Below are 25,477 nucleotides of genomic sequence, written 5' to 3'. Positions count from 1 at the left end.
TTTATTGGCTGCAGTGGGGTGTATGATGAGGGACACAAGACCAGAATGAAAGTGGAGAGATTATTCACTTTAAATTATAGTTAATTTGCAGAGCAATAAATGAATCACAGATGGAGATTCATGCCCCAGTGAGATGTGCATAATACATATATTACCAGCTCAGCCAGGTATTTTCCTTGAATAGCTTTTCTTTGGCATTTTGATGACTCAAAGCTCTTTAAACTAACAATATCAGCTATACCTAGCTCTTTATGGCACTTTTTGTTATTAGGCTGCAAATCATTTCAGGAGAGAGTTCACTAGGGTATCCCTGCTTTACACACAGGGAGACCAATGTACATCATGGAGTTGCACAGGAGGGTTGCCAGAACTCAGCCCACTAGGAGAGCCGGTCATTAGCAGAACCTTCTTCTTCATGCTTGCTGGTGGATCTCGTTGATGGTGGAGGATACCACCTGCCCATTCACACTGTCATGGACGATTGCTTTGATCTTCCGATGGGTCAGCCCAGCGTGTTCTGAAAGAAAAAGAAGGGTTAATTAGACATGAAGAAATGCTGAGACAAGATGATGCAGAGAAAGCTTCATTTACAGTAATTTACCAGCTATGTCCTCAGCTGATTTACCTTTACATGCTTCCCTTCAAGTCAATACTTATTATTGCTCTTTGTGAAATGTACTGCCAGAAAGTCACCCTGAGTCTTGTCCAGGTCAGGGCAAATGAATAATACAGCTACATCCCAGCCAATGCAAATCTAACTTCAGAGCAGATTAACCTAAATGGCTGGAGGTCATGCTCATGCCAGAATATGAGTTTCCAGACATGCAGATTTTCTGTTTGCTCTCAAGCCCTAACACTCTTAGTCACCAAATGGAGTCTCTGTGCCTCCTCATATACCATGAAAGCTTTAGTCTTGAGTCTGAGCTTGGGACAATGTGTTTGACTAAGAGAGGTCAGGCTGACGATAGTCCACCAGTGGGCAGACACGGCAGAGTGTGCTCTGAAGTGCAGCCCTTCACGTGGCCGATGAATCACTGAAATTATTCTCAAATATGGCCTACCTGAGAATTAACGGCCAGGCAAACCTTCTATAGCTCAGTCATGTAAGGTTAAAATTATTCTGAGTAAAGTTTGATTGGAAATGACAACAAGAGTCACTACAGAGAACAAAATAAGGGACTTTTACCTTTAGCTTTTGATTCAGATTTTCTTGCTATCCTGTAAAGATAATACAACAGAGAAAAAATGCTGATTATACTACTTTCAAGCAGTTATTCACCCCTTTCTTCTCACTGATTCTAATGAGACATCAAGCATCTCTCTCAAAAGAGACTTTAAATAAAAAAAAAGATGCTTTTATACCATGAGAACCTGAAACCGTTCCCATGGACACTCATCATTTCTTCCACCGTGGACAGCTGCCTTGTTTCTGGTATGTTCGGAGTTGCTCAAGCTGATCCCACTTTGGCTCCTGACAAATAACCCCATACTTGGTCCCTTGCTGCCCTGCCTCCCTGAGAATTTCACTTACAAAGGCTGCTAATCTTCCCTTTTCTGCTTCTGTATAAATAAGACATACTCTGTATATAAGAGGAGAGAATAAAGAATAGAGGGGCCCAAAGATCTCTGAGTGCAGAGAGCTCGCGCAAGGCAGGGATGGGGGAACCCAGCAACCCACAGCAGAGGGGCACGCCGTACAGGTTTTGTGTGCGGGTACTGGTGACTGCAGGCGGCTGACCACAAAAGACCTAAACTTGTCTCCAGGCTTCCTTTTGATCTGGAGCTTGTTTTGAAGATAGGAAATGACTATGAGTTTTACTGAAATTGGCATTTTTCCCGATGCTGAGGTAGGCATGCTGTGGCAATGTAGAATATTTTTTTTTTAATAAAAAGTTATATTAATTTAGGTAATCCAAATTACATGGGCACAAGTTTCTCTGTGTACTAAGTGGCTCAAGCTTTTTATTATGATCCATCACATTAAAATACCAACCCTTGATGTAGTATGTAACTCACAAGCTTTGATTAAGCATAAACAAACAAATAAATAAGCCAAATATGAGAACTCTCTTCTCATCTATTCCAGTTAGGGCGGCTGTGCCTTACCCGTCGACTTTCCCCTCCAGCAGCAGGCGGTAAGTGGAAATTTCCTTCTCCAGGCGGGTTTTGATCCCAAGAAGAACCTTGTATTGGTTATTTTGCTGCTTAATGTCATGACGAACCTGGCTTAGCTCTTCCTCACATTTGGAGATGACCTGCTGCATGTTTTGAAGCGCAACAGCGTAGTAATTCCGAGTGTCTGCCAGCGTGTCTTCCAGCATGTGTTTCTGACAGAGCAGATAATACCAATACTATTATTGTTATTCGTGTGGTAGATATAATGCAGAAATGTCAGCAAATCTGGTCTCTGGCTAGCAGATTACAAAATTAAGACTGTGGTAATTTAAACACTTATGCATTTGCATGACTATTCACGTAAAGACAGCAGAATCCAGAAGCTGTGTCATGTGTGCATAATAAGTAATTTGTCCCTGCCATGTTCTTTCTGCTCTGAAGCTCTGCTCCTCCAGCTGGTGACTCTTCTGTTGGTTTCTGCATTCCGTGTCCATAACTGTGCCAAAGTCCCCATGTCACGGGTACGTGAGCTTTACCCTGTACAAGACCTGAGTAATATTTTTGGAGATTCCCCACCAACATTTTTCACAGTTCAGATATTTCATGGATTATAGTAGGGGTTGTAAATATGAAATTTGTATTACTATCTCTTGTCTTGGACATTTTTCTTTTAGATCATGGAGTCAGCTATCCCATATCTTCTTTTTCTTCTCCCCAGATTTTATTCTAAGGGGAGACATAAATTTTTCACTTCTTGGTGATAGTTGCTGAATCTATTTTGCATATTCTGGCAAAGTCAAGCGTGATCCAAATTCCAGTTTCGCTGATATTTAATAGCTACAATCACGTTACACTAGTCTATGGATTTAAATGAAAAAAGGGTCCACAACAATTTCTGAGAATATATGAAGTAAGAGTGACCAGCCAGAGATGCCTACAATAGATACCTTACTCATCTGTGCCTGCAGCTCGATGTCCAGGGACTGTAAAGTACGCGTTAGGTCCTTGATCTCGTTCTCATTGCGCTGTACCTGCTCTGGGTTGGGGCTTGCTGCCAGAGCCATAGCTGCGCTCTGCGGAGCAAAAGAAGAGAAAAGCTTCCTGATTCTGGTCAGTCATGTACAGCAACAGGGATCTCTGAAATGAGCAGAAAACAGCTGTTACCTGTTCTTTGTACCAACTGTCCAGGCTTTGACGATTCTTTTCAATTATGGCTTCATAATCTTCTCTTATTCCTGCTAGAATCTTGGCTAAGTCTTCAGGAGGCGCTGCATTTACTTTTACATTGATTTTGAAGTCTTGTGACGAGCGATTTGCTTCCATATCCTATTCGTATATTAGCAGAGGAGACAAGCAAACTTGTTTATGAAAGTGGAAAGTTTTCATTCCTGTCTTGTCTTCTTCAGTTCCATCCTCTCACAACACCCAAAATATTTTTTTATTATGGTACATTGTTATGTATATTCAGTTAACACTATTTGGAAAATTTATATACAGATAATACTATGATGTGACTTATATCTGCTTCTGTGGCCAAACTGTGCTAGAGAACTCAGTAAAAAATGGGAGAAGATCTTTTCATAGAATGTTTCTGGAAGATACATACTTAATGAAGAAGCCCTGACATTTTTTATTTATTTATCCATTAGAAACCCAAAACCTTTGATGAAAATCTAACAGTAATTTCATCTGTCTTACCCTGTATGTTAATATTTACGGAACTATAACTAAGTTTACAGGAGGCTAATGTAAAAGTTCTATGTAATTGTTAAAGGAATAATTGGATTAAAGCATATAATTACTGTGTAAACAACATAATTACAGGACAAGTCAAGCAGGTATGGTAACATTCCTTTCTGTGTAGCACAATCTTATGTCCTAGGTACCATTTTCAAAAGCGCCCAGGCAAAGTAGCATTTCAGGGTATGACATCATGGCCTCCAAAATGCAGATCAGCTGGGCACACCGATGTCTCTGTTGCTTGCCCCGCTTCCGAAAACTGTTTTTTTGCAACTGTTAGGTAGTATCCTTGGCTACAAGGGGATCAGCCGGGGACAGCTTCACCCACTGCTGTGTAACCCTTGTGCTTCTATTCTCCATTTTAACAATCCACAGATACTGAGTAAGATGTTTGGTTCTGCATTAGGTAATGACTGAAACAACCTCAGATCAAGCAGAACAAAAACAGCATGTTGGCTAGCAGCGGTATTATGTATGTGGGAATAAGAGTCACCACTGTGGTGTAGCTCTGGGAGAATTCAGAGCAGCACTTTTTGACAATTAGTAAACATTATCTAATTATTGTGCTTAGGATTTTGCCAGATTAAATAATTTTACTTGACTCCACCGACCATTCTTTTAATTTTGATCCTTCAAGAATCCAAGGCCTGTTTAGTTCAGGTCAGCCTGTTCTAGGTGACCCTGCCTGAGCTGGGGGGGACAGGGTGGCCTCGAGAGGTCCCATCCAACCTCAGCCACTCTGCGCTTCTGTGATTCTGTGAAACAATATATCCAGATTTAAGGGGAAAGTCTGTGATGAGTAAAACTCAACAGCGACCAGTAACGTCCTATTTACTTGAAATCTCTGTGTGTTTATATCTAAGTATTTCTGAGGGCGTTTCTGTCAGACACGTAAGTTATTGTTAGCACTGTATGACAGACAGGTACGTGGATAGAAAAGAGTGGGAGAGAATACAGCAATTTGTAATCCTTCCTGAAATCCCAGTTTAATTGGTAAAGTAGTACACAAACTTTGTGCCTCATCAACTCTCGTTGGCTTTTTTAGAAGATGATTAGGTTCTGAATCATCAATCCCATTTATAGATTGTGAATCTTACTGAAAGTTAATTACATGGTAGTGAAGATTTGTGTGATAGGATTTTACCAAGTGGAACTTTTTGTACCTCCTCATGGTCTTTCCTCCTGAGGATGTGCTCTTCTCTCAAGCCTTCAATTTCCATTTCCAGATCTGTTGTAACGATGGTCAGGCCGTCAAGCTCCTTACGCAGGTTCTCGACATCAAGCTGCACTCCCTGCCTGCGAGACTTCTCTGCTTCGTACCTGTGTGAGGAAAAGGAAGATAAAGCATGCTTGTTGAGAACAGGCTGCTTCTAGCCTCCTGTTTAAGCAGTATCAAAGAGAAGTAGACGTGCTTAAGTCCTCTATGGAGGGAACTAGACAGAACAAAAAAACCAAGGAAATTCTGTTTCTAAAATATGTTCTTTGAATATTGTTGAATAGTCTTAAAAATAAGCTGGGCCTCATTATTGTTTTCCTCTCTTCCTCACAACTCCTGCTAAATGGTATGAAATAATTGCTCTTTCTTTCATTTTCCTTTTTGCATTTTAACATTCACCATGTTGTGAGAGCTTTGAGAATGTGATTCTCAAAAACTCGCCAATAAAGATGTGAAAACAGTATCAACAGTCAATGCTTTCTGTAGTTTCTTCCAAAATGATAACTTTTCAGTCCTTCAGAAAACAGGAAGAATGTCATGGAAGCCAGCTATTAACATTCCTCTCTAACCTCTCGCACTTCGCCATCTGTAGCAAGCCAAAGTCAGAAAGACACTGCCGTATCTTCCCTCGGGCATATGACGCGTTTCTGCTCCTCAAAATCTCTCCCTTCACTTCAATTTTTGTGGGCGCTATTGATGTTTCTACTTCCGATCCACCAGACTCTTTCTATGATTCCAGTCTCACTGTTTCCTTTCTATGACACTATTGAACGATAAAGAAAGGAAGGCATGGCTAGGTAAGGCCGACAGAGCCTTTAAGTTGGTTACAGTACTACCAAAAGCTGGAAGACTTTTTAATAGCTGATCATCATCTGTTGACAATAAGACAAGTCTTCATGGTTCCTAAGAACTCTAACTTACAGAAATATAAATTCCTTTCCTTTGCAAAGATCTGCCTGGAAGTTTTCTTTCCAAACATTTTGGCTTTTTAGTTGGTCTGAGCACTATCTTTCAGCAATTTACTGAACAATACAACTGTGAACTGGTAGGAGGAAGCACTGGCCCATTTGCTATGGCAAAACTTATGAGAATCCAAAGCAGAAGATGCTGAAGGACGAGTATTTCCTGCAGAGCTGGCCAGAAGAGGTGATAAGTACAGGAAATAGATTTGGGCTGGACCGGGGAAGCGTAGTGCAGAAAAGGGTTAATTTGTGTTCACAGATGACAGTTTTAAATGCCTTTTGTCCCAAGTATCAAGTGTCTGCTGTATAACCTGCTCTTCAGGACCTGAACTGAGTATCATAAACACGGTGACTCAAGATTATTCAGCAATCATTTGTGGTTTTTACATTCTTTTTATCCTTTCTGTTTTCTTTTTTTCTGTTCTACACTGATTTATTTATCCAATATCGCCAGAAAACCTCAGTAAAATCAGTTTCATATTGGATTATCAAGAGAAAGCAATATTTTGCTTAATCCTCTTTCAAACTTAATCAGGAAACCAAAGAAGAGCTTACTTGAGCCTGAAGTCTTCAGATGCCATGTTAGCGTTATCAATCTGTAAAAGGATGCTGGCATTGGTGATCTTGCTGTCCTCAATCTGGAAAACAGAGAATCCAACAGGAGACTCAGTGTTGCTGTATGGTGGTGGTGAATAACCTGTGCTGTTTCAGACTCCCTGCTGCTTATAGGAAGCATCTAAATAGTAGAATTCCCCTGTTAAGGAGAGTACATGCATAAAAGAAGCTTAGTTTCCTGATTCACATAGATGTTTCTGCAATTTTTGTCCATAATCTTACTTTTCTCTTTGTCTTACTTCTCTGGATATGAAGCAGGATGAGTCGTCTTATTCCTAGCCAGGTAGAGGATATGAATAATATTACACAGACCTTATGGTATATTACAGAATACACTGTCTTCCTCCTTTTTTGTGAACTGATTTTGATTCTGTTTAGCATTGCTGGAAAAGCAGCCTTGGTCATCTTTAGGGCAAATTTCAGTAAGAACTATTAAACTGTGTCTGAGTACAATGAAAATGCTGGAATTAATCATCTGCTAAAAAGTAAGCATGTGCATAAACACGTTGCTGAATCAGGGTTGTGGTGCAGAGGCATAAAGATGACGGTTGCAGCGACTAATGAGCAGGACCCCACAAGTCCACCACGTGCTTCGGTCTGGAGTCACATGGATTGCCAGTTTGAGAATAGCACTAGCCCCTAGTTGGCATGGTCCATTCAGTTATTCACCTGGAACTGTACTGAATCAACCAGCAGCATGGAGTGATTAATTCATGGTTCTGATTTTGCTTTGGGATGTTGAAAATTGCCCTAAAGGGTACAGGAGAAAGTGCACCGCATCATTCCTTTAGTGTACTCAGCATGCACTGAAAAGACTTGTAAGTCCCTGTTGACATGAAACAGCTTTCAACTATAGATCTGAATATGAAAAGCTCAGTATTCCATTCAAAATCTTTGAAAGAATTCTACCAGGAGCTCATACATAATTAGCAGGAACTAATAACTGTGGGACGTCGTGTCCTTTTCTAACAAATTGAAAAGAGAAGCATGGTTGCACTTCCACCGGCTGCCTTCACTCAACACTTACATGGCAAAACAAGGTGCATTATGGCTGTACAGAAATCATTAGCCATTTACAGAGCTCTCAGCACCTTGAAGTATAACTTCCCACACCTAAATGAATCACAGAGAAACAAGGAAATGGCAAAATTGTCTTGAAGTGTCAAAAGTTTACCTCTCACAGTAAAAAAGAAGGTGCCTGTGGAACGTTTTAACTAATCTGTTAACAGATTGCGTTCTTGAGCAATTAGCAGCACACCTCGGACACTGCCCTGGGACACAATCAAGGCCAGCTGAAGATGTATAAATACCCTAAATGTGTCGCTGCCTGGGATTTGTTGTCAAAGAAGAGGCAATTTTTGAATCCATCCTTAGAGAACAATAAATTTTACTGTGGAAGGTAATAAAGCAATGAGAAAGCAACACGAGTTCAACTTTGTGCCACTTCATAATCATGCAACACAACAACACATTTATATAAATGCTTTGTGACTCTTTCTGTGCAATCTGAAAGAATAAAGAATACAACAAAGGAGTTACAATTGTCCATGTTTTGCCAATGGCTGCGCGATACTGATTGCTATGGCAGTTGGCAGTGCATTTCAAATGTGGACATTTATCTGCTTAAAATTATACAGATTTCTTTGCTACATCCCTCATGAATGTGGGTGCACCACTAGTATCAATCAGCAAACTTGCAGATAGCTTAAGAACTCACACAATATTTTATACAAAATGCACTCAAACTCCTCCTCAAAACAGAATTTTTTTTTCAAGAAGGCTTCCTGCGCTGACTTCTTCCTCAGCATGTCTTGTGTCCTATGTCCAACAGCATTGATCCTGTCTCCTTGAATGCTCTGTAAATCAGTTTGCTTGTTTAGCGGTACAAGACGTTTGAATGAGACATCTACCTGAAGAACTGGCAGTACATTGCTCTGCATCTGGGTTAGCATGGAGGCGGGCAACTTGCTGCTCTACCTGGCATGTTCATCAGAACTCAGGTATGCAGGGGAGAGGTTGGTCCAAAATGTGGGACCCAAATGATTATACGCCTCCATGTTTAGGCAGCCAGTACATGTAGACTTTCTGGGTTATTGGACATAGGATCCTAAATTTTATCTAAATTTCATTTTAGGTGCTAAATTAGCTTCACCTTTTTAATTCGTGGTTAATTAATTTAATTATGGTCAGTAATTAGATGCTATATTTTCACTCATTTTGCTGGCAGTCACGGTGCTAATTGCAATAATTTAGAGAGAAAGTAAAAATTCTGGGTGAAATCACTGAATTGTGGCCTGTAAGTAATCCTTTAATGGCCCTTGTCCCCAGGCTGAGCACCCCATTGAGCACGTCCTGGCTGAGGCAGCCGGGGTCTAACCAGGCCTGTCGCCAGCAATCGCTGCCTAGGTGGTGAGTGGTAAAAATAATTGTTCTGGGTACAGCCTATTCAAAAGTGAGGGCTTTACTCCAATCAACGTTATGTTTTTAGTCGTCTTGTCTTCCTAAATCTTTCTGATTTATTAATTCCAGATCAATATGAACACATTTGCATTCTTGATGAACAAGTTTTTATCTCTGGATCAGTTAAAAAAAAAGTTCTCAAGCGATAGGTCTGGAGACAGATGACCTTTCTTTATCCTTAAAACAGAAATAGGTGATGACAATTCTGGCTCTCCTTACACACTCTCTGTGGTCGGAGTGCCTCATCTTCTGCCTGGAGGCAACACATTTAACAGAGAGCAGGGAGTTTGATCAAGTCCCTGGCCTCACTCAGCAAAGGTGCGGGATAATACCATTTCCAAGCTCTTTTGAAAAAAATGTCTCAGGGTCTCGAGGATGCCAAGTCACCGTATTCTAAAAAGTGGAGGGAAAACTACAACATCGCGTTTGGAATAGCTTTGGTTTTCACCCCGTATGGCTATGTGAAATTAATTACCCTGATTAGTCACACGATGGTTACAGTGCTAGGTATGTTCATTATGAATACAGGTTAATATTATGCTTAAATTTGAAGACACGTGAGTTTGGGAGATTGAAAGAGTTACTGTTGAACGTTAATATTAACTACTGGCAGGAACCAGAAATTCTCCTTTTAATTACAGTGAAAACATCCACAAGGAATTTGTCACTGCTGTTTCCTTAATTACAATGAAGTCTTTTTCCATCTGATTACATAAGCTCATTGGACCCAAAACTCCTGTAGTTTCATTGTCTGCTACCACAGGAATCAAAGAAATGAAATGCAACAGTATGTCTAAAGACAGCATGCATGAAAGGAGGCAGTCTCTTCAGCTTTGTAATTTGCTTGAATACATGTGCAGTCAAAAAGCCCAAATTCTGCCAGACGTAGTTACCTAAACCACAGCTTCATGTACAGAAAGGAGCACTTGGCAGCAGACAAATCTCTTTATCCTACCAGTCTTTGCAGACTCCCCCTCGTCTCCTTCCAGCCTTTCTTTCTTGTACCCCTTTCTCCTTATGAACACGAAGAACGTTTATGCCCAGGTCCTGTAACCACTTTCATTAGTATTTCTAACATGTAAAAGTTTTTATTAAAATTTCTTAAAAGGCAAGCTATCAGCGTGAGTACCCAGATTCCTTAAGAGAGTACAGAATGGCATAGTCCCTTATAGCTGTGACTTACCTGTCTTTGCATGTCAGTGACGTTTTGCTCGTATTGGTTGAAGTCATGCCTCTTTCCGTGAGACTTTGTCTTGTGCCACTCTCGGATGCAGCTTTCCAGCTGAGCGTTAGCTGCTTCTAAGGAACGGACCTTGTCCAGGTAGGCAGCCAAACGGTCATTCAGGTTTTGCATAGTCTGTTTCTCATTCCCACCCAGGAAGATGCTTTCCCCATGGTGCTCGCCGAAGCCTGCCCAAGGTGCCCCTCCTCCAGGAGCAAGCCAGAGGGGTCTGGCAGAGGAGAAGGAGGTATGTGTGCTGCTGGCACCACCATCTGCACCTGAAGGTCTGTAAGAAGTTCCTTGCTGGGCCAAACCACTCCCTGAACTACCCCTGAGGGAGCCAGAAAAAAATTGAAAAGGGCCTTGGCTGGTACTCATGTTTAGCTCTGTTGTGAATCTAACCCAATGTTTGACTGACTAGCACTGAGCAGCCTCTTAGCCTTCCCTAAGCAGCTTTATGCCTTTTCCTGTGGGAGTTTCCCTTCGATGAATGACTACAGCAACAAGATTGTGTCATCATGAAACGTGCTTCCTCTTGGTCAATTCTGAAGCATTTATGAGCCTGCACGCACTGTTGTTGTTATTTGGAATCACAGCCACATACCGATTGCTTTCCTTTTGGTTGTTTTGTTTTGTTTTGTTTTGTTTTTTTCTTTTTCTTTTCATATTATAATAGTGAGGTGTGGCCAAAGTCAGTAGGTGTGGAACAGGATCAGCTCTGCCTCAGACTTTTTTCTAACCCTGTATAGTTAATGTTCTCCTGCTTATGACGGGAAGAGTATTGTCCACTACAGAATAAATGGAGAGCTGGGGCCGGGATGGGTCTCTCAAGATACTTCCTTCCTGTTGTAAAGCTCAGGCTTTGGAATGACAGCAGTCTGCGAAGCCTGAAACACAGCATGTGCTATCAAGCTGTCATTAACGTACCGAACAGCTTCAGCCTGTATGAGACATGAGGCTTTAATGAAGTTATCCAACCTCTGCCATTGCACTAAAACTCCAGTCCAAAGTGAGTAAGGCCCAGCTCTTCCCTTCAGCTGCCCATGTCCAGTTGAAATACATGAGAATTATGTACTCAGGAATCTTTTCTAGTGATCTTTTCATGATTCGAGGTGCATTCATATTTCAATAGTCTTGTTGAAATAGACACTGATGCAGGAATTTCTTGCTGCTACTGGTATTAATACTATTACGATATTTATATGTTTAGCTATAGAAAATATTTAGAATACAAGTTTGTAACAACCCTTGAAAAATTCCAGTGAGTATTTAAAGCTACCAGACCTAAAAATTGGCCTGGCAATCACGCAGAAATGGTCTGTCTCAAAAGTTTCAGTAACCTTCTGTCAACTTCTTTCATCAACTATAGAATGGGCAAGTCTGGCTTCTGCAAAGATTTTCTTCTTCCTTGTGCTGATAAGTAGGTGGGAAATTGAGAAGCGCTCCCTTGGCAATGGCTGGGGTTATTGGGGTTACTGTCTCTTTCAGAGTAGTTCTAGACCGCAGCTGAGGGATAGGGTGGAGGGAGAAGATTTGAGAGGGGGTGGGGAGCTGGGTGGGCATGGGCTCTCTCAGGAATGGGGCAGCTATTCTTCCTTACAGCAGTCGATGGCTCAGCTCTTTAGCAAGATCTTACTTAGCCCTGTCGCTCATTCTGAACGGTGGGGTCAGGGAGACTGTGCCAACGAGAATTACACTTTCCTGGGAGAAACCTGAAGGAATCTTTTTTTCTCTGTTGCGTTTGAAATTTTTTCAGTAATAAAGAGTTGCTGCACTTCATGCTTTCCCGGGATGCTCCTATTCCCCATGCCTGCCTAGGGCGGGTTTTGAGCTCCTCCTTGTGGCTCTCCGTTAGCTCTACTCAGCACCTGGTGATATGCTTTTTACCAGCTACGTTTCCACTGAGTACATATTCCTTCCTATTCCTCATACACGTCATTGTGTAGAAATGCTAACATTTTTAATTGTTTGTGGAAACTAATCATTGAAGATATGGTGTTCCAATGAGTACAAGGTATGGCTCTCACAAAATATTCTGATAACAGCTACTGTGAAAAGCTGCGGTTTGGTATCCGCCCTGCTGCTTCAGAGTGAGAAAAGCTTGAGGCACCAGGCAAAAAATTAAGGCCCAACTCGAAAAAAACCCCAAATTATAATAGAACCAATGATATCCTGCTGTGCAGTTCATCTCACCAGAGATTAATTTCAGACTGAATTTTCCAGCCTGGCAGTTCATTAAGCTAATGTTCTGTGAAATACTGCAACGAAATATGGATACGTACATATGTACAAAATATTACATGAAACAAAATGAATCCTTTGTTTCCTTTGAAATTACTTGGTGGGATTCACAGCTTGGCTGGCAGTGAGGCTGACAGTTTGTGAGACAGAATAGCCTCTGTCTTGCACCCTGGGAGTTTCATGGAATATTGTGCCATCATGGAAAGCAGAATTGTATTTTTTCTGGCGAGTAATACAAACCAAAGGTGATCTGGCACATAGGAAGTGTTTCCTCTGAAGCTCAGCCTTTTCAGACTGGAAAAGATGCCACACAGTTTTCATCAGCATGTATTGGGAGTCCATGGAAAAGACCAAGAAGCTTATTTCAACACCAGACACGGCTTTCCTTTGTCAGGCTGGCACTATGGGCTTGCTTTTAGGCAACTATTGAATCCACTAGGTACAGAATAAAAACGATGATCAAGTAAGAAAAGAAAAGATTGTCAGCAGGTGGCACCCTTAGATGGTGACTGCTCTGTTTCATACCAAGTGCTCTCTGTAGGCTGGGGAGCTGCTGGGCAGGGCCGAGCTAGGGGAGCTGAGGAATGCTAGCCCCTTTATTTGGGAATCGTACTTGCTCTACTGAACTGGAGCATGAAGAGCAAACCAAACTGATTTTATAGGCTGCGGCTTAAGTATAGGCAGAATATTTTGACACCTACATTGTACAGGTAAACCTGCAACTGTCACTTGTTGATTCAACTCCTCCATCTGAAATACAAATGAATAGCTGCCGTTGGCTGTAGCATTTCTCTCTTGCTGTCTGAGCAGTACCTGTAATCGTGACCTGATGTCTGGATCGGGAAAAAACATAATTTGTACTGTTCGGTTTTTCTTTTCTGGTGGATTATGATGTTACTTTGCTGAAGTGTGCAAGAACCTCTTCTCAGTCCTTTCTAGTGGGAGTACTAGCAGTATGTGTGTGTACCAGTGACTCTGCAGCCTCGTTCATGGCTCACCTGTGGACTGGTGCCAGCAGTGTAGGTCTTTGGTTTTAAATGTCAGAAAATAGAGGACAGAAAAATAGTGGCTCTAGGAGGTTGGAAGGGAAATAAAATACATAATTCTAGAAATTATATCATTTTGTTAGATACTATTATGAGGATTGAAACACCCAGCGATGAGGCTAACAACAAATTTTCCAAACAGGTGATGTTAGCAAAGTACAGCATTTCTGTAAACGTTTTATATGCTTCTGAAGTTGGGATTTACTAACCTTTTAAACCTTGATAAGCATCTCTCTTCAATTACACTCATGTAGATTTGCAGACTGACTAACTGCTGAGAAAAGGTGGTGTTGCTGATACAAGAGCAACAGTAATGGCACAGGCTGGTGGGTTTCTTCCTTACGTATGAAACCCAAAATAGTCACAGCAAACTCTGCCTGAACAGTTTGTTTCACCTGGACCTTGCCTAGTGCCTACTCAAGAGCTAAGGGAATTTGCCTTTTTGCTGAGGGAAGTGCAGGAACATAAATATATATCTGGAAAAGCATTACTTTTTTTCAGAGGTGCATTTTATTTGTGCACGAATTGTAGTCATGTTGTGCGCTCTGAATTCAGAACAAAGACCTTACGGGTTTTTTGCATTATCTTCCCAGTTTTTTACCACTATTAGCTTCAGATTCCTGGGAGAATCAATGGCACTTTATATCTGTCCGTTTGTCATCATCTTTATTATCATTATTAAAGTGGTTATTGCTATTGCTGTTGTTACCCACTGAGCACCTCTGTTTGGGTTACAGGAAGCACTGCGTTAGGGAGGTGGACGATCATGTGTGTGGCAATGCCGTACTGACTTCAAAAAAACGACATTAGGCTGGATGTATTTGCACAAGCAGAACAGAAACTTTATTAGGTAGGTTATTCTGCAAGGAAACTATAGAGCTACTGAGAGAAAACCAGCTTTTCAGCTCTGACCCATAGAGCCAAGCGATCATGTACGAAAGGAGAGCAAATTCAAGGAAAGACATCAAGCTGTTGCACATTCTTGGATTACGTTCTTGCGATTTGGCGAAAGTAGAAGGACGTTTCTCTTAGTACTAGCCAAAGTGTAGGCTGCACTGGTTTTGTGTGGTGTCATATGCAAGAGGGGATTCAGTACTTTTTTGTTAGAATCTCCTTTCATGGATAGAAGTAGATTTTCCATCATCATCTATGCCCGTGCGAAGTCTTACACTGCTCAGAGATCCTGTTGTAGGAGAAAAGAAAAAATCAGCTAGGGAAAAAAATGGCCTTCTGACAGACTGAAGAGCTGTGCGGTGAGGGTTTTCTGTTTTCTCACAAGATCTGTTTCACACATCAAAGGGGAAACTGCCTTTATATCTTATCTTCTCTCCCTACTGGTCCACATCCAGTAAATCTTAAGAGTGAACATCACGTGTTGGATTTGGATGGATCTTGTATGTTGTGTTAAACAGCGGAGGAACTTGGGAATCTTTGGGAGATGGTGGTATTTTAGAATCCCATGAGGAGTTCATGCAATCATTTTGGCAAGCTACTGGTTTCAAAAGTGCACATAAAATAAGGTAAAGTATTATATTTTTGTCCCTAAATGATAAAGAATGTGGTCATTGCGGAGAGAATGTAATCTGTGTTAGTAAGAAGAAATCCTAAGCAAAACAACAGGTTCATTTAATCCCATTTTGTCAATTCATTTCAGCCCCTCTAAATCAAAATTTTTCTTACCATCCTTAGGGATCACTCCTGACAACCTGTAGAAAAGAAGAAATCTTTGATTAATGACCATCACTGACCCTGTCCACTGAAACCGTTGACCCATATCGGGTCATGATTTCACACTGCTTCTTTCAATGGGTCATTTCTCAGGTGTGTTGTTACTAGTGTTATTGTTAAGGTGCCTTCAGCTTTGAAGGCACTCCTACGCGCTCGATAGGAAATGCGAACAGCAGTCAGACCAGTTCTTGGTCCTGGTATGTCTCTATAGACTTCTTTTCTCAAAAAGTCATAATCTAGAAACAGTACAGGGAGCTGATTCCTCCTCAGAAATCAAAAGTAATTCCATGTATAGATCAGATATGAGAAATGGGCACTAAAATATATATTTTACTGAAATAAGCTGTGGTCTGTACCAAGTTCTTTTCTGGTTGGGAGTACTGGTTGGTGATGATGAATGGTTTCACCTCTGTGCACACGTGTAGAAAACCAAGAGCTAAAGACATACTGAGAACAGGTTTTTATAGGTTATTTCAGGCTGAAGGCTATTATTCCAGTGCTATAAGAGGATTATGTAAGACATGCGTATGGTGCCTGGTGCCGTCTATAATTCATGAGAGTCAGAATGGTTGTATTTATATTTTCAAATTATCAGGACAATTGATTGGGAGATTTAGCTTGAGTTATTCCACGCCTGGGATTCTGCCGGGCATCTGTTTTGCCAGTACTCAAAAGGCTGAGTATGCAGTGAATGTAATTTAGTGATCTGGAGTCAGTTTAGCAACCACAAATTACTGCTTTACAATGTGTCATGTTATTAACCTTATCTAATCATCATAGGATTTGTATATAGTAACATACTGGGAGTCCTGGCCCTCCAGCAACTGGCGGTACGTGCTGATTTCTTGCTCCAGGCGACTTTTGATGTCCATGAGCATTCTGTACTCCTGGTTCTGACGCTCCATGTCGCTTCGAAGTTCACACAATTGCTCCTCAACGCTGGTGATGAGGGCCTGAATCTGTGCCAGCTGTGCGCAGTATCGTCCTTCTGTATCTCGCAAGTTGGCCTCCAGTCCGGCTTTCTAAAGCAGAATAATGTCAGAATAGGTTAGCGTGCGGGTTTGTCCCACGGAGGGGGAGTCTACGGAGAGGCCAGATAAAGAGGGAGGAAGGGGAGAGTGTACTAGTGACTTGTGATGTGCTTGGGACAGCTCCCTACCATGCTGAGCTGTGACTGGAGCTCAATCTCCAGGCCCTGGACTGTGCGCCTCAGTTCTGTGATCTCCGATTTGCTGGTCTGTATCTCTTGCGTATGGGTGGCTACTTCACGGTTCAGCTCCTCAGTCTGAAAGGAGAAAACAACTGTAAAATCACCTCCATCTTGTATGAAACATTTTTCAACTCCTTTGAGAAAGGGAGGGCCCATCGCATCTGCTGGGGCAGCAATAACGAGGCAGTACATCCGTTGGCTGTTTATTGGTGTAACTATACCTGCGTGAAGAACCAGGCCTCAGCATCTTTACGGTTCTTCTCAGCCAGAGCTTCATACTGTTCCCTCATCTCAGAGAGAATTCTGGTCAGGTCGACACCAGGAGCCGCGTCCATTTCCACATTGACTGTTCCTCTTAGCTGATTTGAATACTCTTTCATTTCCTGCATGGGCAGAAGGCAGAGGGCACAAAAAAGATTAGGCTCTCTCTTTTCATACACTTTCTGCCGCCAGCGATCCATGCAGTGGTACACAGTGCTTTTATTACTAAGTATCGTAGGTGGAACACACCAAAAAACATTTATTGAATCTTATCTCTCATTGCACATGCTTTTCTACTCACACAACACACACACACTTACATGTAACTTAGATGTATGTTTCTTTTACTCAGCTATCTCAGTGAGCTGTCATGCGCTTACGAATGTTGAACTGGAACTAATAGGTCTGGACAGTTTGGAATCAGAGAAATGCTTCTCGGGACACATTTGGGATTCTTTCTTAATTTCCCTCAGCTGTAATGTTGTCATTCTGGTTTTTCTGTTTGGATTTCCCCCTCCCCACCCCAGAGGCATAAATTCCAAAGGGAAGCAATTTCCTCTCTGCACTGTTACGGACTCTCACCTCCTCATGGTTCTTCTTTAGATAAGCCAGCTCCTCCTTGAGCGTTTCAATCTGCATCTCCAGGTCAGCTCTGGACAGAGTCAGCTCATCCAGGACTCTGCGCAGGCCGTTGATGTCAGATTCAACGCTCTGGCGCAGGAACAGCTCATTCTCATATCTGCAGTTTAAAAAAGAAACAAGCACTGGAATGTGTACGAGTTTGTGTTCAGAAGAGCTGTGAAACCATGAAATTTTGTTTTGAATGGAGGAGGAACAGTGGACTATAAATGAAAAAATATATATTGAAAAGAAGTAAGATCTTTTTTGCCGAGATCCTACTACGACACATGAAAGTACATTTGTTGCCATCTGATTTTATTCTTGAGGACACTTCACTTTGCAGAACCTAAGAATGATTATCAACGTCGATAGAAAAGTTGTCACACAAGACAGTCCATTTGCAGCGTCCTCTCAAATTTGGTGTGAAGAAAAGCACCGATTGCTCGTTCTGCCTAGGAGACTAGAGGAGAGAATACAAACCTGCAGGTACATCACTGCAAGATAAATCAGTTGCACAAGTGCCTTTATCATCCTTCCAGCAGTGCCCGATGCGCTGGTGAGACCATGAGCCGAATAAGCCCCAAATTACTCTTTCTTTTTCTTTTCTGAATTTCAGACTCTTTGAGAGACAACTATTGCAATTGAACAGCGATCTCTTCACGCCACTCTGTTCCTTTGAAGTGAAAATCCCAACCTATTCCTGTCATCTTTTCTGCTGTAATTTAGGCTAGTAAAAATGGTTAAAAGCATCACTGAAAAATTAAGGCGTGAACTATAATTTATTACGTAAACAGCTCAGTGATCTGGCTACTGTGTTCTATCAGGTTCATATTCCAAACCATCCTTCATCACATTGATTTGGTTTGCCAGGGTTTTTTCATCAGAAGCTACCAAGGAAAAATACCTATCCATAATTTTGAAATGTGTCCTTCAGTGACTGAAGAACTTTATTTTCTAGATAAAAATTGATACTAAAGTTCAGAAAACTGTTTTGAGAGAGAGAGACAAAGAGAGAGAAGACAAATGTGCTCCAGGTAAACTTACTTCAGTCTGAAGTCGTCTGCAGCCAGCCTGGCATTGTCGATCTCCAGAATGACTCTGGAATTGTCAATAGTAGCTGCAAGGATCTGGCGATTAAGAAACACAGAAAAAGATTCCTGTGACTAACGGTGAAATGTCATGGTCCTGAGTACATAGCGGTAGCTACTGAGGCTGTAAGCCATCAAAGCAGGTAGGAAAAATGGGCCACTGTTGTGATGTCACTGGCTAAACAAGCTTTTTGGATTGCAACAGCCATTTCAATTTGTTTAGTTGCTCTTTGGGCACACTGTAATTCTTACAGCTTCTATAGAGAAAACCCCTAAACACTAAGCTCTTTTCCACATGCCGTGTGCAAACCAGAGAGCTGAGATACCTGTGTGTAAAACAAATTAGAAATGTAATTAGAAAGTACACTTGGGCAACACCTGATCTTATCTGGAGCTAGGAGAATTGTTTTTTTCAGCCTTTGAAGCCTACCTATCACATTCTTTACTATTTGGTTACTGAATAAATATCTTGATAATTCTAAACACATCTTGCCATATTTTGCTTACTTTTAGTGCACTCATTTTAATTTCAACAAACGTCACATTTTTCAGGGTAGCATATTTGCTTTTTAAAATAAGAAAAAGCTACTGTTTCCTGCTAGAATGCTCATAACCACAATATATTTGGGGTTGGGGATTTCAATATTTACTTTGTAATTATTTTAGTTTATTTTAAAGAAATGGAATCTGCAGTTCCACCATTTTAATGCATTCTTATAACTTCCCTACATGTGAATGTCATACCTTGTCTCGGAGATCTTCAATTATCTTGTAATAGTTACTGTAGTCCTGGGCTGGGCTGGCAGGAGCTTGCTTCTGATACCAGTCTCGGATTTTAACTTCTAAATCCAAATTTGCCTCTTCCAGTGCTCGTACCTTGTCCAGGTACGAAGCCAGACGGTCATTCAGATTCTGCATAGTTATCTTTTCATTCCCAGAGAGAAGGCCATCACCACCACCTAAGCCACCACCAACTTCAAAGCCTCCACCAAAGCCAAAGCCAGCACCTCCACCAAGGCCAGCACCTCCACCAAAGCCAGAGCCTGCACCAAAGCCACAGTAGCCTCCTCCATAACCACTGCCAAGCCCAGAATACAAGCCACCACCATATCCACCTCCTGCAGAGGAGACGTACCTAGCTGAAGAGATGGAGACACCCCTGCCACCAGATCCTCCGTGTATGCTTGGAGCTCGGCAGGTTCCTCCTGCTCGGATGGAGGAAAGGCGCGAGCTGCTGTTCCCACCACCCACAAAGCTACCACCATAGGTAGAAGAAGAGCTCTGAAGGAAGGAAGTAGTCATAGCTGCAGCACAAGAAGGTGCTAATGTCAGTTATTCGGCTTGGCAGAGAGGAGGAAAGTATGTGCCTTCACTGCCCTGGTGCTTCTTTTATATCCTCAAGATAGGGTGTTAGGAGACAAACCCAACCTGCAGCCCTTCCTCCAAAAATCCTCCTCCCTAGAGGTGAGGCCAATTATGATGACATTCCTCATGAAGAGTGCTGGCTGTGCATCGCAGGGGCTAGGGCTTGGGGTTTCTTTTTTAATTAAACAAAAGGGATGATTCAGATGAGTGTTTTTTCTTCAGGCTATAGTTCTGAAACTTGGAGTTTACTTCTCTGACATTGTAGAATGGAAAAACAAAGTGAGTTCAGCCACACCCACTTATCCATTTACAACAATCTCCATGGTTTTTTTAAGAACACCAACTTTTTCTAAAAGTGAAGTTTAAGTAAAATTCTCCTTTCGCTGAAAAATGTGCAATCATGTGTTCATCTCACCATCATTTCTTCTTTTCTATTCATATTTTTCCCATTAAAAATTTGGAATTGAAATGGATATGTTCATATTCCTGTTCTTTGCTTGGAACTATAGTTTAGATTTTGGAGTCTGATTTTTTAGTACAAAAGCACGTCATCACAGCACCGCACGAGGAGCCATCGGCATCCATCAGTGTACAAGGAAGAATTGGCATAGCTGATATCCTAATGCATGTGAAATAGTCAGGAAAGGTAGTACAAGACCAAAATAATTCAATTAAAAGAAGAAATGTGGGAGGACTCGGTTCCTGTTACTTTTGGAAAACGTAAACATATTGGGTATAAGATGGAACTGTTCCAATAGCAATTCATACGTTTAACGCCAATATGCACTATGAAATGAAGTAATTCTTGAAAATAGGATTTGAGAAGCACTTAGAAGAGTCATCTTAATCCTCATCAAGGAGGGAGTCTGAAACACTAGTATTTTTCAAAATTTGCCAGTGAAATTCAAAAGGCAGCGATTCAGTAATACAGCTCTTGTTCAATACTGCATAATGCTGGGAAACCAGATCTGGGAGATTTGAAAGGAAGAATTAACTGCTTGTTTACCCTGCTGGGTGTGTCGCGGGGATAATGTGTGTGCAGAGTGTGGCAACAGTGTGGAGCCTGAAGAAAGAGCCCAGTTCTCTTTGCAGAGCAAGGTGACATTCTTCGGATGAAAGCCAGAAGTTGCAGTTGAAGAAATACTTGACCACTGAGTGACCAGGGTAGAAGGGGCACATTGAGAGGGTAAGGTGGACTGAGGCGCATGATGGCTTAAGGAAACTGAGAGGTGAGAGGAGGGAGAAAAGCAGGGACGAAGTGAAGGTGGAACTTTCTCCATCTCTAGTTCAGAACCACCAAAATGATTTTAAAATAAAACTTTGAAAGAAAGGAAGCAAAATGATATGTTTGCTAACAGCCTAATAAGGAGAGTGTTGTTTTTAGCAGTTTTTGGCGGTACCTATCAATGGAAAATGACCTTAGAATTCAGGCTGGGTAATTTCAGATAAGCTGAGATTTCCAGCCAGTTGCTGGAACAAACTGAGGGGTTTTCTGAAATTTACAGCTGAGATTTTAATGCAGCCTCCGGGCAATGCACAGCCTTTTTACTAGGAAAGGTATGTACTTGGGAGGAAAGAACCATCAAAAATCTAGCTGTGATACGCAGCTTAACAGCCTGGTTATGTCCACTCATTCTTCAGCTGATCAGAAAAGACAGGATGTTTCACAGTTGTGGAAACATGTTTCAAACTGAACCTGGAGCATTGCCACAGCAGTTCAGTTTTGCTGTTGGGCAGATTAATGATTCGGCGTAGCTTGCCAGATCTGCATATCTCCACGAGTTAGTATCTCAAGAAACAAGTTTAGACAAAGTCTCCTAAAGATAAAAAAGTTTCTTTAAGACCCCTGTAACGTAAATATCCTGAGGCGTGCATGGTGCTAGGGTCTGTTTAACTCTGAGTGATCCCACAATAAGCAAGATCAAATTCCATTTAAAAAAAAAAAATCTAGCAAAATCACTTCTAGAAAACACCATAAACTTTAACAGGAAACTTTGGGGATTTTTCATCCAGTCTTCTTTCACTCAGTCTTTATAACTTCTTTGGAAGCTTGCTGGTGAAATACACTTCGCTGCTTTTTAACATGCCCTGTGTGTTATTCTAGATTGTTATCAGATGAACACTCATAAAAACCAGGTAGCAGATATAAAGCCTTTTCTTTCCTGCAGAATATTTACCATTGGGAAAAATAAAAATAAATCAAGCAGCCAATACAGATGACGTCGATAACACAGTCCAGAAGGCCGTAGTGGTGGCTTCTGAGGCTTTTTCAACTTTCTGTTAACCATCAAACTCAGACCCTGAGGGCGTGTCCCCCGTGGTCAGAAGCTTGTAAATGCAGAGTGCAGCTTTTGCAGACCTGAGGCTTATCCCTGCCTTCATCTGTGCTATTTGCTCTTCCGTATTAAACAACTACTTCTAACTAGTTCCTAATATTTTACTATAAATTATCAGTAGTATTTTCAAACTGAAGGAGAACCCAAGGAAAGGTGCCTCGGAGAAGCACTGTGACGGCTGGAGGTGGTCAGTTATGGATCACGTATTTGCAACTTGCTTCAGTTGCTGTGCTTCACAATTCACATTCTTGAAGAAAAAAACCTTCACTTTTGAGAGCTTACTCATGAACGTTGGCTCTTCTGGTGAGAGAGAGATGGTAAATGTGTCTGTACCCCTCCACTGAGAGCAGACTGCTGGCAAATGCGTCTGTATTCAGAATTCACTCACTCACAGTATTTATATAGATATTGTTGGTTTATTACTGTCTCCAGGTTGAAGACTTCTATATCAAAACCTAAATGCATCATATCATTTTATAGTAGACTATGTAAGGCAAAGCTTGCTTTGGTGAAAAATTATTTCATTAATAAAAATTCAGAAGTTGAAGTGTTTTGTCAAATCTAATTTCATATCTGAATCTGAACAAGTATGTGACAACCATCTGTCTTTAGCTCAGTTCTAGAACTAGGTATAATTCTACATACAGTCAGATTCTTCTCCTCAATTATTATTTCTGCATTTTAGCTATGTTCTATCATTAAAAAAAAAATCAGTTACATTTCTCTAAATTCATGAGGTCTGGAATGCTTCCAGATTCATAACCTCTCAGGAATTCAAAGGAACATCTTAAATCCGTGCTGCCTCCGTACCAGGAGGGATCTGTGTTGCTCTGTGCATTCTTCATTTCACTCTTATCTGCAGCTGGAATGTGAATGTCAATCTACAAAATTTTCTCCTTATAGTCAATACACGGAAACTGAAGCCTGTCACCTGCTGTAGTAAAAACAAATGCTATTTCAAGCGTATGCCTTTATTCTGTTCTCACTGTCTTTGCTCTGAGGTTTCTCATCTAGTGCCGTGACACACAGCTTCAACCTTCGCACAGGGCTCAGCATTGCGCTTGTGGTGCGAAGCCCCTCGGTTTGTCGTGCTTCCCCAGAGCTTTCCTGGAAGACGTTCCCTGACATGCCTATGCTGTGCAAACTCCTTTATTACTTCTGCTGTGGGATTAGCGGAGCTGGCACACTTTCACCTCTCCTTTCAGGAGGACACAATTCTGTTCAAAAAGCAGCTTGTTTATTGTCTCAGTCTTTGCTGATAAAACCTTCGCTCACACGTTGCATACCTTTAGAAAACACTTTTTTCCTGAACCAGACTCTAAAATTTTAGTCTCTGAGTGATTTCATATTAAACATTTCACCAGAAATCCTTCATTGCCCTACAAATATGGGACAAAATCAATAACATCATAAACTAAAATTCAAACTAGGCTATAAAACCAAGAATTCTAGCCTTTTCAAGATTCTTTCAAGCCTCTGAAGCCTCCAGCCTTTTTTATCAGGGTTTACGAATTCATTAAATTTTGGCACTTTTAACCTCTTAAACGCTTTTAAACTGTTAACCTTTAAAAAGTATTTTTCCCCCTAAACATGCATTTAATTCAGTCTTTGAAACTAAAACTTTCTGGTCAAAGTACATATTTGCAAAGTGTCCATATAACTTAGAGTTTGCGTTCTTGGACCACGAGAATTTCTGTCAGAGTTTCACATTTGCAGCTCTACAACACAAGAAATCTGCACCAGCAATCTCATACTCTGGCTGGTTTCGTCACAAGAACTTGCTCTCAGGGAGCGGGATTTGCTAAGATTGAAAAACAGACCCAGAGTTGTTTGTTCTTTCCTCTGGGAGGGATTCCAGGTCTAACTGTTGTAGGGAATAAGTTTGGTATAAAGCGTTTATTAGGAAGCGTGTCAGCCCTCAGGAACAGCCTGTACTGAAGCGTTTAATGCACAAGAGCTTTCTTCTCCTCGCTCTTCCAAAAGCGGACACCGTGTGAACGGGTGAGCTACTGAGGAGCCACGTGCGTCCCGTGTGTGCCAGTGCTTTTCCTGCCACTGCTCCCTTCCGATTCTGCCTTGTTTCCACTAGAGCACCTTGGGCCCCGATTCCTCCCACCTCGTCCTCGTCTCTGTATCTCTTTGCTGATTCTTACTTTTCGTGACTGTTTTTCTTTCCTGTCATAGTGAAGGCACTGCCTAATGCCGTCATGCTGGATTTCCAGCGGCTAAGCTGGGGTTGTCTGTGTCGGTACCTGACAACTGATGTTGATGGCTCACCTGAGTCACTGCTGAACCAAACCCAAGCACCAGCGCCTCTGGAATCAGAGAGGATTGTCCACCCTTGATACAGGAGGTCCATGGCTGCGGGGTGCTGCTTGCTGTGGGAACACTCTGCTAATCTGTTATGAACATGTGCTTATGAACAAGGGTGAAATAATTATTCCCTCCCAAGCCCAAGGAAAGAAGTGCTGAAGGATTTGATGGTGTCCCTGAAACACAGGCTGCAGGATGATCGACTCTGCGGGAGTGCAGTAGCGGGGTACTTGCAGTCTGGGCATACTGTCGCTTCAGTGTCACCCACAGTGACCAGCTAACTAGTGCAGTGGAGGCGGGAATGTCATGAGCTATAGCCATCACCTTTTTTAGCACAAACCCTGAAACATTTCCTTGGCTGAAAGCTTGCAGAGGGGTGGTTGGACATGAAGTTACTGATTTCTGGGGGCCTGAACTAAAAGGGATTACATTTAGAATTTCAGCAAGGATAATATCCTTTCAATGGCATGAGGATGAAGGTGGCTGAAATCGGTGCTAAATCTTGTTACCTCTGTATGAACTGGGAAAGTGAGTGAAGAAATCTCACACCTGTTTCTTACTCCTACTTGTTTCTGTAGGAGTTATCTTCAAGCCATTTTGACAGCTTTATATTTTACCCTAACGAAATGTCTCCCTGCTCTTGCTTCTTACTGGAATCACGTAACTTCTCACTGTTGCTGCTCTTCAGAGTGCAGAGCCGTTGTAGTTAGAAACGTAAGTCCTGCTTGTATTCCCCACTCTGAGGGGCCGAGGATGCTGCTGCCTCCGTATTCAGAGCTCCTGCCAGCAAAGGAGCTAGAAATCAGGGATGGGGCTCAAGCCACCCACCCACAGCCACTGTGAGCATTAACCTGTCCGGGAGGCTGGCCAGCCACTCCCTGCCTGACTAAAGCCAAACTTCAGTAACAATAGCACGATAACCCCAGAGAAGCTAGGAC

The 25,477-nt window shown here is 41.8% G+C and overlaps 2 protein-coding genes across 2 annotated transcripts; both read right to left on the bottom strand.

The window, feature by feature from the left end:
• On the bottom strand, positions 1-11,293 carry KRT23 (keratin 23). Its single transcript, XM_009503277.2, has 8 exons — positions 10,292-11,293; positions 6,589-6,671; positions 5,019-5,175; positions 3,280-3,441; positions 3,063-3,188; positions 2,107-2,327; positions 1,187-1,218; positions 1-517 (listed from the first exon to the last, which is right to left on the bottom strand). Exons 1-8 carry the CDS (start codon positions 10,706-10,708, stop codon positions 414-416), a joined length of 1,302 nt encoding a protein of 433 aa, XP_009501572.2. The 5' UTR covers positions 10,709-11,293; the 3' UTR covers positions 1-413.
• Positions 11,294-14,435: 3,142 nt separating this feature from the next.
• On the bottom strand, positions 14,436-19,898 carry LOC104043615 (keratin, type I cytoskeletal 15). The gene is made up of 8 exons (XM_009503276.2): positions 19,270-19,898; positions 18,482-18,564; positions 17,399-17,555; positions 16,777-16,938; positions 16,505-16,630; positions 16,147-16,367; positions 15,298-15,323; positions 14,436-14,800 (listed from the first exon to the last, which is right to left on the bottom strand). The coding sequence occupies exons 1-8, from the start codon at positions 19,825-19,827 to the stop codon at positions 14,721-14,723; spliced, it is 1,413 nt and encodes a 470-aa protein (XP_009501571.2). The 5' UTR covers positions 19,828-19,898; the 3' UTR covers positions 14,436-14,720.
• Between the last annotated feature and the right edge of the window lie 5,579 nt (positions 19,899-25,477).

The sequence above is a fragment of the Phalacrocorax carbo genome, chromosome 25 (assembly GCF_963921805.1).
Source record: "Phalacrocorax carbo chromosome 25, bPhaCar2.1, whole genome shotgun sequence".
NCBI lineage: Eukaryota > Metazoa > Chordata > Aves > Suliformes > Phalacrocoracidae > Phalacrocorax > Phalacrocorax carbo.
Note: the sequence above shows the minus strand (reverse complement) of the source record. Positions and strands in the feature narration are given on the sequence as shown.

Coding starts and splice junctions, on each gene's coding strand:
- LOC104043615 (XM_009503276.2), bottom strand. CDS start 19,827: ATGACTACTTCCTTCCTTCAGAGCTCTTCTTCTACCTATGGTGGTAGC. Junction 17,556..18,481: donor GCAGACGACTTCAGACTGAA/GTAAGTTTACCT, acceptor TTTAAACTGCAG/ATATGAGAATGAGCTGTTCC. Junction 15,324..16,146: donor CTGGAGGGCCAGGACTCCCA/GTATGTTACTAT, acceptor TCTTTTCTACAG/GTTGTCAGGAGTGATCCCTA.
- KRT23 (XM_009503277.2), bottom strand. CDS start 10,708: ATGAGTACCAGCCAAGGCCCTTTTCAATTTTTTTCTGGCTCCCTCAGG. Junction 3,189..3,279: donor ACAGTTGGTACAAAGAACAG/GTAACAGCTGTT, acceptor TTTGCTCCGCAG/AGCGCAGCTATGGCTCTGGC. Junction 1,219..2,106: donor CTGGAGGGGAAAGTCGACGG/GTAAGGCACAGC, acceptor TTATCTTTACAG/GATAGCAAGAAAATCTGAAT.